Source organism: Nomascus leucogenys, chromosome 19, assembly GCF_006542625.1.
Source record: "Nomascus leucogenys isolate Asia chromosome 19, Asia_NLE_v1, whole genome shotgun sequence".
NCBI classification, from domain to species: domain Eukaryota; kingdom Metazoa; phylum Chordata; class Mammalia; order Primates; family Hylobatidae; genus Nomascus; species Nomascus leucogenys.
Window position 1 is genome coordinate 50,232,526 of NC_044399.1, and position 14,869 is coordinate 50,247,394.

The 14,869-nt window shown below is 38.5% G+C and overlaps 1 protein-coding gene across 5 annotated transcripts in view; it reads left to right on the forward strand.

The window, feature by feature from the left end:
- The window catches only part of FEZ2 (fasciculation and elongation protein zeta 2), a 47,168-nt gene that overhangs the window by 14,290 nt on the left and 18,009 nt on the right, over positions 1-14,869 (forward strand). For all 5 annotated transcript variants that reach the window (XR_004027097.1, XR_004027096.1, XM_030800645.1 and 2 more), the window contains exons 3-5: positions 1,303-1,419; positions 3,339-3,480; positions 5,920-6,188. Coding sequence is in view for 3 of the 5 variants with exons in the window: in XM_030800645.1 (XP_030656505.1) it covers positions 1,303-1,419; positions 3,339-3,480; positions 5,920-6,188 (528 nt within the window). In the remaining 2 variants the exon portion in view is untranslated. The remainder of the gene's footprint in view (positions 1-1,302; positions 1,420-3,338; positions 3,481-5,919; positions 6,189-14,869) is intronic.

The window sequence follows — 14,869 nt, forward strand, 5'->3', positions numbered from 1 at the left end:
TACATCCACTCCGTTGTGTCCTCAGCTTTAGATATATATCCTCTGCATGGATAAATAATTTTGCCAGGTAAAATTTTATCATTTTAGTTCTACACTATGTAATAGAATGACATGGTGGCTTCTTACGTAATCCTTGTTGCCCATTTATTCTTTGGAAACTCAGTGTGTGCCAATCCTTCCTGAGGGATAGAGTTCTAATTTCAGTTCCATTCAACACCTGAATAGTCATGTCATGACAGATAGGTAGATGATAGACAGATGTTCACTTGTTCATTTTAATCTGCTGAGTTTTTTCAGGCAGTTTTTACAATCAGTACTGGTACTAAACTCTAAGTCAGTATTAAGGGGCTGTTTATATTGGTGTGGGCAGGGTTAAGGGAAACTAACTTGATGTGGTGCAATCCCCCAGGGCTGGCAACAGAAACTGGTACTTTAGCAGTCCTGGGCGTGAAGAGGTAAGGAGAAGGAGAGATTACCAGAAACTGTTGAGATTGGCCTTGTGGGAGACGTCTGCTAATCAGAGCTATGGCTTTGGTGAAGAACCATAGTCAACAAATGACAGTCTGACAGGGAGGAAGACAGCAAAATACATGCCCAGCCGTCACCATCCCACCTTCCAGTCTCCCAGTGTCTGCCAATGGGGTTTAACCCACCTGGAAGCCAGACGGCAAGGGCATCCTTTGATGTCTTCCATAAAGGTCATCCTCCTGGAGCACAGAGCAGGGTGGAAGATGGTGAGGAGGTGGGTGGTGAATCACCAGCTTAGTTAGGTTTAAAGATGTTCTTGGAACCCAGGGTTATTATTTTTTGTTAAGAAGGAATGTGCAATTGGAAGGGCTAAATGTGACACTCATGGACAGATCTCGCCTTTCAGGGAGTTGATTATCTTTTCCTCAAATATTACAAGTTAGTTTGCAAGTAACTAACTTTTATGTTTTCTTTAGAATGTTAACGTCTACCAATCTTACTGTGTGTTGCTAACCCTGCCCATATTCTCCCTTCTATTCACTGTAATTCCCTATGACTTGTTAACGAATATCGTATTTTTTTCTGCATATCTGTCAGCTTTTATAGCAGTCTTATGCAGCATCTCAGCGATTTCATATTTATTCTACATTCTTCTCATTTCTGTTCAAGATGAATATGTACTCATTGCCTGGTACAGAGTGACTGTAATAATTTCTCCCTCTTGAGGGAAAGCTCTCAGTAGTTGCTTTTCTCTGCAGCCTCTTTTACTCAGAGCTGTTAACTTTGTTTTGATGAGGATGTCCTGCTTTTGATGATAGGTATTTTTGTTTTTAGGTAAGTGACAGTTTGCTCTTTGATACGTCAGATGATGAAGAGCTGAGAGAACAGCTGGATATGCACTCAATCATCGTCTCCTGTGTTAATGATGAACCCCTCTTCACGGCAGACCAGGTATAGAGGAGATACTCAGCAACGCAAGGAAAGGAGACTCTAGAGCTGAAAAACGGCTTCTTATTATGACAGTAAATGACGGCTGTTGGTTTATTTATCTTTCCTGTTTCTTTCTGGTTATATAGGCTTAATAGTTAACTCTTCCACAGAGAAAAGTAAGTATTTGTGATCTGAAGCAGAAGGGATTATGTTAGTTGGGAAGGTTTGCAACAGAGGCCTTGTTGAAGAGTATAGCAAGGTACCAAGGAAAGGTTGTTGCTTAACCCCAAACCAGAAAAATATTGTGAGTTTCCTTGTTTCTTTAGATTTACCCAAACACGGACAAACTGTAAAGTATTTGTGTAGAAATTATTTAGTATCTTTAAAACCCTGGATAAAAAGCATTAGCATGTATTAAAGTAACATATTGTGTGCCCCAGAAAGAAGTGAGCATTATTCCCATGGAATGTGCTAATAAGGTCAACCCTGTATTCACTTCAAACCAGTCGAATCAGCTTTCTCATTTTCTGAATACTCTTCCCACCTCTGTTGTATTGTTGAAATGTGATGCCAGAACTTCTTCCTGAAATAAAATGTTCCATGGCTACTCGGACTGTGAATTCTACCACACTCTATTTTTAGGCTGGAAAGACGAGATCAGTAAGGCGATATATTATGGCAAGCTTGGGAGGAGTACATTAAAAATTTACATTAAAATTGTGTTATTTGGATCCTCCTTAGTCATACTTGTGGTTGAATTGTTCTAGGCGTAGGAAGAATGTGGTGCTTAAAAAAGCAAGGTAATAGTAGGTTGGAAGGTTGTTTTGAGGTAGAGGGTAATCTAGGGATAGACATGACCTTGAGAATTCATTGTTCCCTCACTGACCTGCCTAATACCATAAACTCTCCCTTTTTTTAAGAGTGAGAATAACAGATTCTGTAGGATCCTTGGGTGGCTCATTGTACCATATTATATTTCCTGTTTTGGAGACTCTTCTTATAATTAATGTAATCCCATCTCCTTCAGATTTGCCTTTGTTTTTCCTTGGTGGAAATCTTACCTGTTAAGCTGGTTAATTCATAAAGCATGGAAATATGCTCATGATGTCTTACTCCTTCATTTAATTGTGTTTAATTTTTTTTTAACTTTAGGTCCTTCTGTCTAACTATTGAGTAATTTTCCTGGGTTTCCTTTACATTTTCGCTGAGTTCTATATCCTTCTCAACTTTTAGAATCTGGAAAAGGGCAAGATACTGTTGTAAGATTTGAGCAGCACTGCACTAGACAGTAGATCATTGTTTAAAGGCAAATGGATTTCTGAAGTTTTTCTGCTTTTCACAGCATTTTTCTCTTTGGACTTCTACTTTTTAAGTAATTTAAAAAATCCCTTTTTTTCATTGAATTAATGTATAAAATTATTTTTCTGCTGTTGAAAGAATATTTTGCTGTCACAGAGGTAATTTCCCATTTATATATACTTTTTTTGTGCTATTGTATTTTATAAATTTTATGTCAGAATTTTTGATGAGATACCTTTAAATTGAGCACTTGTATGTCTATGGTAAATTTTCTGTTATTTGCTTTCTTCTAACGATTACTGTATGATCTGGCTCTAGTGTGTCTGACGTAAATTATTATGTGTTTGTGGCACGATTTCCTAGACTTTGCAAGACATGTTAGGGCCTTCCGAATCATGATGGACATAGTAAATCCAATTCTATTTAGGTTTGTGTTTAGTATATTGTAATTTTTTCTTGATAAACCATGTTCACTCCTACAGTCAAAATTTTGATTATGTGGAGCATCCACACCTGAACACCATTGGTTAATGGAGAATTCAGTGCATTTCTGCTCTGGGTGCCTTAGGTGAGCACCGTGTTCCAGATAGATCATTTTCCTTTTGTATATTTGATTAAAAGTGGTATGTGTGTTTTCGAAGGTTATTGAAGAAATTGAAGAAATGATGCAGGAATCACCGGACCCAGAAGACGATGAAACCCCTACACCGTCAGATCGGCTTTCAATGCTTTCCCAGGAAATTCAAACTCTTAAGAGGTCTAGTACCAGCAGTTATGAAGAGAGTAAGGGAGCCTGCTGAAATCAATGATTTCTGTGCTTTTTGTCTATATCAAATGTATAGTATGATCATCTCCAGATAGCTTTGATTTCGTCCTCCTTCTGTTTGTGTCTGTGTCCAAATTTACTTTTTTGTTGTTGTTGTTGAGACGGAGTTTCACTTTTTGGCCCAAGCTGGAATGAAGTGGCATGATTTCAGCTCACTGCAACCTGTGCCTCCCGGGTTCAAGCAATTCTGCCTCAGCCTCGCAAGTAGCTGGGATTACAGGCGCCTGCCACCACGCCTGGCTAATTTTTATATTTTTAGTAGAGACGGGGTTTCGCCATGTTGGCCAGGCTGGTCTCTAACTCCTGACCTCATGATCCGCCTGCCTCAGCCTCCCAAAGTGCTGCGATTACAGGCGTGAGCCACCGTTGCCCGGCCCCAAATTTCCTCTTATAAGGACAGCAATCATATTGGATTAGGGTCTATCCTAATGACCTTATTTTAATGTAATTACCTCTTTAAAGACCATATCTCCAAATACTGTAACATTCTGAGGTACTTGGGGTTAGGACTTCAACACATGAATTTTTGGAGAGGACACAATCGAGTCTATAACAAACCCCATCATATTTGAAGTGTAGAATAGATATTCAGTAATTATTTGTCAAATGCAATTCCGGTTTGTACAAATAGTCTTGTGTGTTACTATGAAGAATTTTGGGAACCATGGATCTGTTTGACATATATGAGAATAATGAACTCTAGAAACTCTACAGTTGATTTTCATGAAAAATTTCTGAATAAATGTAACCAGCCTGTGAATAGCCTGAGGCTGATTGGAAGGTGTGTATCTAATCATTGCCATATGACTGGTCCCCTCCTTGAATAGGCACTGATGGGGTCTGTATCTGCTCAACTCGTGTTGTCACCTAGTTTTATCTTTATGGCATGCCCAGTCCGAAGCTTAATTACCTAAAGACCTTTGGGTTGTATGGCTTCAACATACAGGTGGTCAGACAGACCAAATTCTTTCAGATGGTCTGATTTGACCATGCTCCTGTAGATATGGGCTAAACAGCGTTAAGGTCCTGACTCCCAAATAACAGTCCTGATAGCTGATACAGATACTAAAATCTGTATTGGTTTGCTAGGGCTGCCAGAACAAAGTACCACAGAGTGGGTGGCTTAAACAACAGGAATTTATATTCTTACAGTTCTGGAGGCCAGAAGTTTGAGATCAAGGTGTTAGCAGGTTTGGTTTTTTTCAGAGGCCTCTCTCCTTGACATGCAGATGGCTGCCTTTTCCCTGTGTCTTCACGTGGTCTTTCTTCTGTGTCCTGATCACCCTATTTTATAAGAATACCAGTCATACTGGGTTAGGGCCTATCCTAATGCCCTCATTTAACCTTAATCTACCTCTTTAAAGACCCCCTCTCCACATTCTGAGGCCCTGTGGGTTGGGACTTTAACAGTGTACTATCTGTCACGGGGGGAGAAGTGCTGAGAAAAGACTGAAATGGGGTTTCAGGGAATATTGTTCCCTTTTGTCTTCCCAGTTTTTTTAGTCCATTCTTGCACTGCTATAAAGAAATGCCTGAAACTGAGTAATTTATACGAAAAGAGGTTTAATTGGCTAATGGTTCCACAGGCTATACAGGAAGCCTGGCAGCATCTGCTTCTGGGGGGGCCTCAGGGAGCTTTTACTCATGGTGGGAGGCAAAGCTGGAGCAGGCATCTTCACATGGCTGGAGCAGGAGGAAGGGGGCCGGGGGGAGGTGCCACACGCTTTTAAACAACCAGGTCTCATAAGAACTCTGTCATGAGAACAGCACCAGGGGGATGGTACTAAACTGTTAGAAATTGCCCTCCTGATCCAGTGACAGCCCGCCAAGCCCCACCTCCAACATTACATTTCAGTATGAGATTTGGGTGGGAACACAGATACAAACCATATCACCAATTTCAACAAAATTCACAGATCAGGACGTATGTAATTAAGTGTGTATTTAGTTTAATTCTTTCAGATCAACTCCTTTCCTGTTCAGAGATATGCCAGAGCCCTGCTGAATGGCTTGCAGTTTCTTGTCAGCAGGTGGATTCTGTACTTTCCTTGGGCTTTTGTGTTTGTTCTTTTCCATGTACAAGCCTTCAGAGTCTTGACTGAAGTATTATTCATGGAATGATTTATTTGCACAAGTAAAAACTTTTGTTAGACTTTCTTCCCAGCAAGCTGAGAAGTGACTCACCTGCCCACTTAACCTCTACTCAGATCTGCTCTCCAGAAGTTTTAGAATTCTGAGAAGATCACACACAGTCAATTTAATTGCTTGGAATATGATTTTTGCTCTTTGGCATTGATTACATAGGTGTTTATTTAGTCATTCCTAGTGACTACTCTGTTTTGCTTCCTTGAAACATTTTTGTCTTAATATCTGCTGTATTTTGTTTTTGGTCACAGGAGTGAAAAGGCTCTCAGTGTCTGAGTTAAATGAAATCCTGGAAGAAATTGAGACTGCCATTAAGGAGTACTCTGAGGAGCTGGTGCAGCAGTTGGCTTTACGAGATGAACTGGAGTTTGAAAAGGAAGTGAAAAACAGCTTTATTTCTGTTCTTATTGAAGTGCAAAACAAACAGAAAGAGCACAAAGAAACAGCAAAAAAGAAAAAGAAACTAAAAAATGGCAGCTCTCAGAATGGGAAGAATGAGAGAAGTCATATGCCCGGCACAGTAAGTGATGTTTTGCAGGAGGTGTCAAACACTGGAAACAGGTTCTGTGGTAGTCCCAGCTTTTGAGGCTGGTGGCAGGTGTGACAGGTTGTACATGGGCAGGAGTGTTACACTTCTAATCAGAGCCCAGTGGGATTTTATTCCAGAATACCACTGTGCTCAGCTTCTTCAGAAAGTTGTTTTCTTGACTAGGGTGTCCTGATTATCTGAATAATACTAAAATGTTTAGCAAGGAAGTAAGTGGAAGGAAGAGGGGGCAAAAAAGGAGAACGTCTTAAAGAAAAGAAGCTTTAGCAAGTGACCATTTTTACCACATCCAAATGTGAAGAATGGTTATGTATATTTGGCTAGTAGTTTTTTTCTTATTTTTGCTGAACTCTTATGAGTTTTGTGATAAGAAATTAGAAGGGGTTTATTTAGAGGTAGCAGAACTCTGCTCAAGGCACAAATTGTTTGTAAACAGGTTCCTCCTGATTTTTCAGCGAGGTTGGAATACAAGAAGGTAAGTGACATCAGCCATTTGGCCTAGTATTTGGCAGACTAGACTATTACTGACTGGTGAAAACAAGTTTAGAACATCTGAAACGCTGACCCTTTGATAAGGTTTTTTTGTGTCGAAGTCTTGTATATTCCCACCTTGATTTTGTTTGTGTGTGAAGAAATGTTGGTTTTATTTTTAGAGTATAATGGCTGGGTAAAGGGATCCCTTTTTCTAAATGGAACATCTCTTTTTAATTTGTGATATCAATAACATGGTCTTACAAATCACAAACTAGCTATTATGGCTAATAGTATGGCTAATAATATGAGTTCTGTTTTTGATAAAGTCTGATTTATTTATCTAAAGAATACTTAGCAGAGAAATAGATCTCATTAATTAGATGCTGATGGAATCCTGGAAATACAGTTCTAGGATGGTGGGCCACCAATAAGCAGTTAACACAAAGAGAGTCTTACCATGTAGCTCATTTATTATGCTGTTATTAGCCTATGAATAAATCCATATTTTTTTAGTGTAATGTTCATTTGTATCTATTTTGAAAGGACATCGCGGCCGGGCACGGTGGCTCACGCCTGTAATCCCAGCACTTTGGGAGGCCGAGGTGGGCCGATCACCTGAGGTCAGGAGTTCGAGACCAGCCTCAACATGGAGAAATCCCGTCTCTACTAAAAATATAAAATTAGCTGGGCGTGGTGCTGCATGCCTGTAATTCCAGCTACTCTGGAGGCTGAGGCAGGAGAATTGTTTGAACCCAGGAGGCAGAGGTTGCGGTGAGCCAAGATGGCGCCATTGCACTCCAGCCTGGGCAACAAGAGCGAAACTCCATCTCAAAAAAAAAAAAAAAAGAAAGGTCATCGCTTATACATTGACTTTGAAAAAAGTTCTTAGATATCTATTACTTTTAAGAAATGGCAGTATTGATTGAATAGGTGTTTGTTTAGTCATTCCTAGTGAGTACTCTGAAAAAAACCCAAAACCAACCCACATTTGTTTGAATATACAATCCTAGAAAATTTGCTTTAAAATATTAGGGACACTATTTTGCATTTGCATCTCATATTTTTAGAACTGGCACCCTTTAACTTGCCCTGTTATGTAAGTGAGATTAAATAAAATGCTTAGTTAAAAAGTCATAGTATGGTTGGTAATTTCTGCCTATTTGCTTTTAGGGATTACATGTAAATCCTCCATTTATTGCTGTTAACACTTGGCTGAGAAAAGTAAATTTATCCCTAGAGGGGTTTAAAGGCTTCGTTTTGTAACTCCCATGTAAAAAGGGTTAGAGTAAATCCATTGTGTAATTTTACATGGCATTTATATTGAGAAATGGATTTGGCAAGGCAGCAGTTAGGTCTTACTTCAGCCTTCATTGGTCTTGAAATAGATTCATAGTAACAGTAAATATTTTTCATAATATTGGAACTTTTGAAGTTGCATTTTGCCTGATTTACAATTTGTGTCAAAAATTTTAATCAGTTCAGTAATGGCGTGGCTAAGCTTGCAGTACTAGTTTCCTGTAGCCTTTTAAAGCCTAAAATGCGGCCGGGCGCGGTGGCTCACACCTGTAATCCCAGCACTTTGGGAGGCCAAGGTGGGCAGATCACCTGAGGTCAGGAGTTCAAGACCAGCCTGGCCAACATGGTGAAACTCCGTCTCTACTAAAAAATACAAAAATTAGCTGGGCGTACTGGCGCATGCCTGTAATCTCAGCTACTCGGGAGGCTGAGGCATGAGAATTGCTTGAACCCAGGAGGCGGAGGTTGCAGTGAGCCAAGATTGCTCCACTGTACTCCAGCCTGGGCAACAGAACGAGACTCTGACTCAAAAAAAAAAAAAATAAATAAAAATAAATAAATAAAAAGCCTAAAATGCCAGGGAAAGACCATCCTATCTGTGACACAAGTAGGCTGGAAGTGTGGTAGATTGCTCAAAAGAAACCCAAAGTGAAATAGGCAGTTGGATAAACAGATTCCAGGAGCTTGCCAAACATTTTACATCACATGCAGTCTTGGCAAGACCTGGTCTCTATGAGTTTGCTATTATCAGTGATACTAATTCCTAAAAAATGGTGACCTCCTTAGAATTGTCATATGTTACCTGTTTTTCCAATAACATCAGTCACTTTTTCTTTTTCCTACCTGAGATATTTTTGTTTTATTAGCAGGACGTGAGGTTTTTCATTAAGTATAGAATAGCTTCCTTCTATTTTTCTTCATGTATGTTTCACTGAAGCAGTACATCAATTTGTAATTGGCATACCACTTAATCTAAAATTGTTACGTTGTTCTCTTTGGTCCAAAGATCCTCTAATGAAATATTGGAGTGGGTATAGAGCAGAGTTAAACTGGGAGACAGATTTTGTTTTAAATATTTGTTGTGGTGAAAAAAAAAATAGAGGGCATAGGGATGCTATTTCGAGCATTAGAAAATTTCATTAGACCATGAAAATATGTGAAATGTTACAGAAAGTATTATCTTACAAAAGTGAAATATGATTTTGATTGGAGTTTTAGGTTTAAAATAACCATAATGCTGTATGTTGGGTAAGATGAAACAGTATTCATTCATTCAGCAAGGATTTGTGGAGTGCCTTCCTGTGGCAGGTGTTCTTCAAGATACAGTGGGCAGGATGACTCATGATGGTAATTCTAGGACTTTGAGAGGCTGAGGTGGGAGGATCCCTTGAGCTCAGGAGTTTGAGACCAGACTGGGCAATATAGTGAGACCTTGTCTTTACAAAATAAAAATTATAAAATTAGCCAGGTGTGGTGGCATGCACCTGTAGTCCCAACTACTTGGGAATCTGAGGTGAGAGGATTGCTTGAGCCCAGGAGGTTGAGGCTGCAATGGGCCATGGTCACACCACCCCACTTACAGCCTGACCCTGTCTCAAACAAAAAACAACAACAACAAAAAAAAAGAATAGAATAGATGAGGCCCATCCCATGCCTTCCTGGAGCTTATAGTCTAATGACGGAGAAAGGCAATAAACAAGGAAAAAATGAATAGATGATGGAATTTTAGTAGTAAATAAAGGCCATGAAGAAAACCAAAGGCTGGGTGAGGCGGTAGATAGTGATGCTGTTGGGAAGCTGTTTTGGAGAGTGTCACTACACCACTGCTTCTCATTGACAAGGGAGGCTGCCTAGTCCCTTTCCAATTCTCCATTTGAAGAGGAGGTTAGAGGAGTGGACCTCTTTGGGAAATGCAACTCAAGAGAGTGGCAGGCTTTATATTTCCTCTGTCCTTTTTTGCAGCATCTGGAGGAGCAGAGGATGGGGGTTAGAGAGTGGTTAAATGGCACTGTCCAGTTATCACTATGGTGACCTACATGTATTTCTTTGTCCTGACCATGCTGTTTTGGGTGACACTTCTTTATATTCAATGCTCTTCTTCTGGAATAAAATTCCTTACCTGCTTCTTCTGTCCACTTGGGGGATTTTTTTTTCCACTCATCCTTGAAAATCATGGCCAAGCATTGTCTTCCTTTCTCAGAACCTTCCTTGATGACTCTGTCTCCGATGCAGAGTTGACTACTCTCTCTTTTTAGAGGGGTTAGTGTTATTCCTCTTTAGTATTTCTATTATCACTGTTGTATCATACTGCAATTTTTTGTTTTCATGCCTATCTCTGTTTTGTGTCCCTAAGGATAAGAAATTTAACTTTACTTTCTTGGTATTCGTAGATCCAACCTTAGGTACCTAATAAATTTCTGCTGAATGAATGAGTGAATGAAAGATAAACTTGCAAATGTATATTTCTATCTTGGATCTTTCTGCCAGGTGTCAAACCCATGGACGATGAATAGAATATTGACTAAGAGCTTTGGGTCCCAAGTAGTTGGGACTACATACAGACGGCTTTGAATTTTGGAGAGATTAAATGAAATAATGTATGTAAGATTAGTAAACATAGCAAACACCATGAGTAAATGCTAATTATTATATATGTCCAACTGCCTACTAGACAGTTCCCTTTGGATATCTTGTAGGAGTCTGAAATTTATACTATTAAACCGAAGTTACCATTTTCCTAAAATTGAATTATTTTCTTTTGTTTAGCAAAACTAGCTTATCCACTCACTGAAACCGATAGAATTTCCCAGTCAAAGAATATAGAGTTTTAAATGGCTTTAAATGACCAGCTTTTCAAATTATTCTGTAGAAATGTAGCCCAGTAGAGCATAAGAGTGACCATTTTCCCACACCTCCTGCCAACAGTGGATATTAAGAGCTTTTGAATATACACTGCATAGGCAAACAATGGGTTTGATCTATTGACCATTTGTATTCTTTTATAAGTTGCCTATTATATTTATATGCCTGTTATGAGATGTTTTCATACTTATTTGTGAGGGTACACATACTTTTGATATTGAAGTACCACACTGTGTTGTAATCATTGGCTTAAACCTCTCTTCTAACAGAGTGCAAGCTCTTTAAAGGCTCATTCACACTGCTTTCCCAGCACCTCACCTAATTTCTTGTTCTTCGCACATCACTTAATGCATGTTTGTTGAATTGAAACTTCAGTGTACAGGAGATTGAATCCCGGAGGATTTAGATTTGTAGTATTTGAATTATTATTGTTCTATTGGAGATTTTTACTGGGGGAGCCAGGCTTCTGTTATATCAAACATTCACAGGTCATTGAATTTCAGTAGCAGTTCTCATGAATACAAGAATAGGTTGAACAACACCAGATTATGTTGTAATTTAGTAGTTGCTATTCATCTGGTGTTATCTGAAGTTGTCTGGGCATTATGGCCTACCTGCTTAGCATCATAACTTAGTAAACTTATATGTATGAAAATGGAATACTTACTCTCTGAGTATCTAGTAACAAATCTTTGAATTGAATGTCACATGTAAGGTTGTTTATGCTAAGTCTTATTGAGAAGATAGGAATCGATAGTCTTTGCTGTTTTTCATAATGACATTGAACTTTCAAGAGAGAATTTCTACTGTGTTACACTCATCACCATCAAAAATGCATGACTGCGTCAGTCAACCCTGAAAAAGTTTATACGGACAACTTTTGGGATATTAGCAATCAGTGACTAATGGTAGTAGAGAAAAGGAAAAACTGTAAAACGAATCACATTACCCTAATTTATTGCTTTTCGGGGATTAGGGAGAGAATTGCTTAAGGATGGGGGAGAGCTAGGGCTTAGATGATATACACTCTTTGTTGTATATATTTTCTTTCACAGATACATTGCTCCGTTTCTGTGACTCAGCTCATGTTATAATATGACTGATAGCCTTTATTTGGGGCTTCTGTTTAAAACAACATGGACCTGGCTTTTTCCCCCCTTCTTTTTAATTTGGAATTTTTTAACAGCACATTTGCTCAGATGATTTAGACCAGGGATTGTCAAGGCAGACTACTGTCCAAGGGCTAAATCAACTCTTCACCTGTTTTATGAATACAGTTTTACTGGAACACAGCTATGTTCATTCATTTATGTATCATCTGTAGCAGCTTTGGGGCTATATGGACAGAGTTGAGTGGTTGCCGTAGAGACTGTGTGGCTTACAAAGCCTAAAATAATTAATGCCTGGCTCTTTACAGAAAAGTTTGCCAATCTCTGATTTAGACTTAGTAAAATTAAAAAGTAGAACAAAAAGTTATGAACTCCAGTTAAGTGAGTTTGCATAGATAAAAAGAGTACTGTAATGTGTCTAAAATTTGTATTTAAAAGGTTACTTTGTTTTATCTTGAGATTATGTTGAATTGTTCCTTTTCTTGGGGCCCCTTCAGCAGCAGCCTGAGCGATAGTGACACCTTGGCCAGCCAATCTCCAAGCTACGTGTGGCAGCTTCTTGCCTAACAGCAGACCTCTGTGCTGTGTGTGTCTGAATCCCGGTAGCTAGGTAAAGAGAGCGAGCAGGTAGACCAGTGTTCTCTAAATATGGAGACAAACAAAAGGAATAAAAATGTTGTATTATACACAGTGATAAAATGTGGTTTTAAAAGAATGTTAGAGGAGAAGTGGAAAAGGCACTGAGTTTTTTTCCCCTTTATCTTTTTTTTTTTTTTGAGACGGAGTCTCACTCAGCCACTCATGCTGGAGTGCATTGGCGCGATCTCGGCTCACTGCAACCTCCGCATCCTGGGTTCCAGCGATTCTCCTGCCTCAGCCTCCCGAGTAGTGGGATTACACGTGTGGGCCACCCCGCCTGGCTAACTTTTGTATTTTTTTTTTTTTAGTAGAGATGGGGTTTCACCATGTTGGCCAGGCTTGTCTCGAACTCCTGATCTCAGGTGATCCACCTGCCTTGGCCTCCCAGTGTGCTGGGATTACAGGAGTGAGCCACAGTGCCCAGCCTTTTCCCCCTTTATCTAAGCAGTGGTGCTTGAGATACTAAATTCTACCTGATATATTCTTTTTTTTTTTCTTTTGAGACAGGGTCTCACTCTATTGCCCAGTCTGGAGTACAGTGGTGCCATCTGGGCCAACTGCAGCCTCTACCTCCTGGGTTCAAGCGGTTCTCCTGCCTCAGCCTCCTGAGTAGCTGGGATGACAGGCGCCCACCGCCACGCCCGGCTAATTTTTGTATTTTAGTAGAGACGGGGTTTCACCAAGTTGGCCAGGATGGTCTTGAACTACTGGCCTCAAGTGATCCGCCCACCTCGGCCTCCCAAAGTGCTGGGATTACAGGCGTGAGCAACCGTGCCCGGCTCTGATTTACATTCTTGAATGTAAATATTGACACATTTTAACAATAATTTGTTGGTGATATTTGATAGTATCTTGCTGCATTTTCTTTAGTGCAAAGCATTTACTAAAAATTACTATTAGCATGATAGAAGGTCATTGTAGGGTGGAGAGAAACTTGGATATATAATGGCTATTGTTTTAATAATTCAAACCTATGAATTATGAATTACTTTAGATGTGGAACAAATTTGTTTTTTGAAAAATAATATTACCTAGAGAAATATATGTCGTCATCAGTTTTCGATATATTTTTATCATCTACTCTTTGTTTTCTGCAGTGGTTTTTGGTGGTAGGCTGGTAATAGTGAACTTTCATGATCCAGCAGTTAATGTAGTAAAAATCAGGAGTCCATTCTTGACTTCTTTATGTCTTAGAGAGGTCATTGTTAATATAAACAAGTTCACATACAAGCTGTAATATGCCAGGAAATTGTATTCTTCTTGTATACAGTCTTGTGCCACATAGTGATATTTTGGTCAGTCATGGACTGCGTATAGATAGATGATGGAGTCAGGATTATAATGCTGTATTTTTACTGTACTTTTTCTATGTTTATCTACATTTAGATACACAAATACTTACTATTGTGTTACTGTTGTCTGCATTATTCAGTACAGTAACAGGCTGTATAGGTTTGTAGCCTAGGAGCAGTAGGCTATATACCATGTAGCCTAGGAATGGAGTAGGCTGTACAGTTATGTAGGTTTGTGTAAGTACACTCTGTCATGGTCTATACAACAACAAAGTTGCCTGACTCATTTCTTAGAATGTATCCTCGTTTTTAAGCAGCACATGACTGTACTTAGAGTATTTATGTTTCAGGAAGGAATTTCTAAAATTGCGAAGATCAATTATTATATTCTGGTTTTAGTGGTTTTGAAAATATTTGGCAATAATTAATTTAGTTTCCACATTAATATTAAGTTACATAAAAAATTTTAAAAAGATCTTCAAAGATAAAAATTATTTAATGCTAATTTTGAAGATCTTTGTATTATATTTTTTTCTGCCATAAAAATAAACTTATATAACAGGTGTTTAATATTGAAGATTTTCAAGTGTGTATCTGCTTTGGTATAACGTATATTTTCTAATTAGATCTGTTTTTTTAAAAAAAAATTTTGGTAAAATTTGCTTTTATAACTGCTTTATAATTCACATTAAAATTATTTGAAGTATTAAAACAAGATATTACTTTTACAACTTAAATAATATCTTAACTATTTGAATATTTTCACTCTAAATTTTTTACACTTGTTTCCTTGTTTTGATTATTTTAATTTATTAAAAATTAAACCTACTGTTTTATAAATTGATGTTTGAAAATCATATTCAAGCTATTGAAAATGACGTGATTTATAAGGAACAATAATTATGTTTTCATTTTGCTTTCGTTTGAACCTCCTGAGTATAAAGAATATTAATGAAGTAAGAGTAGATTAGCGTAAGAGTCA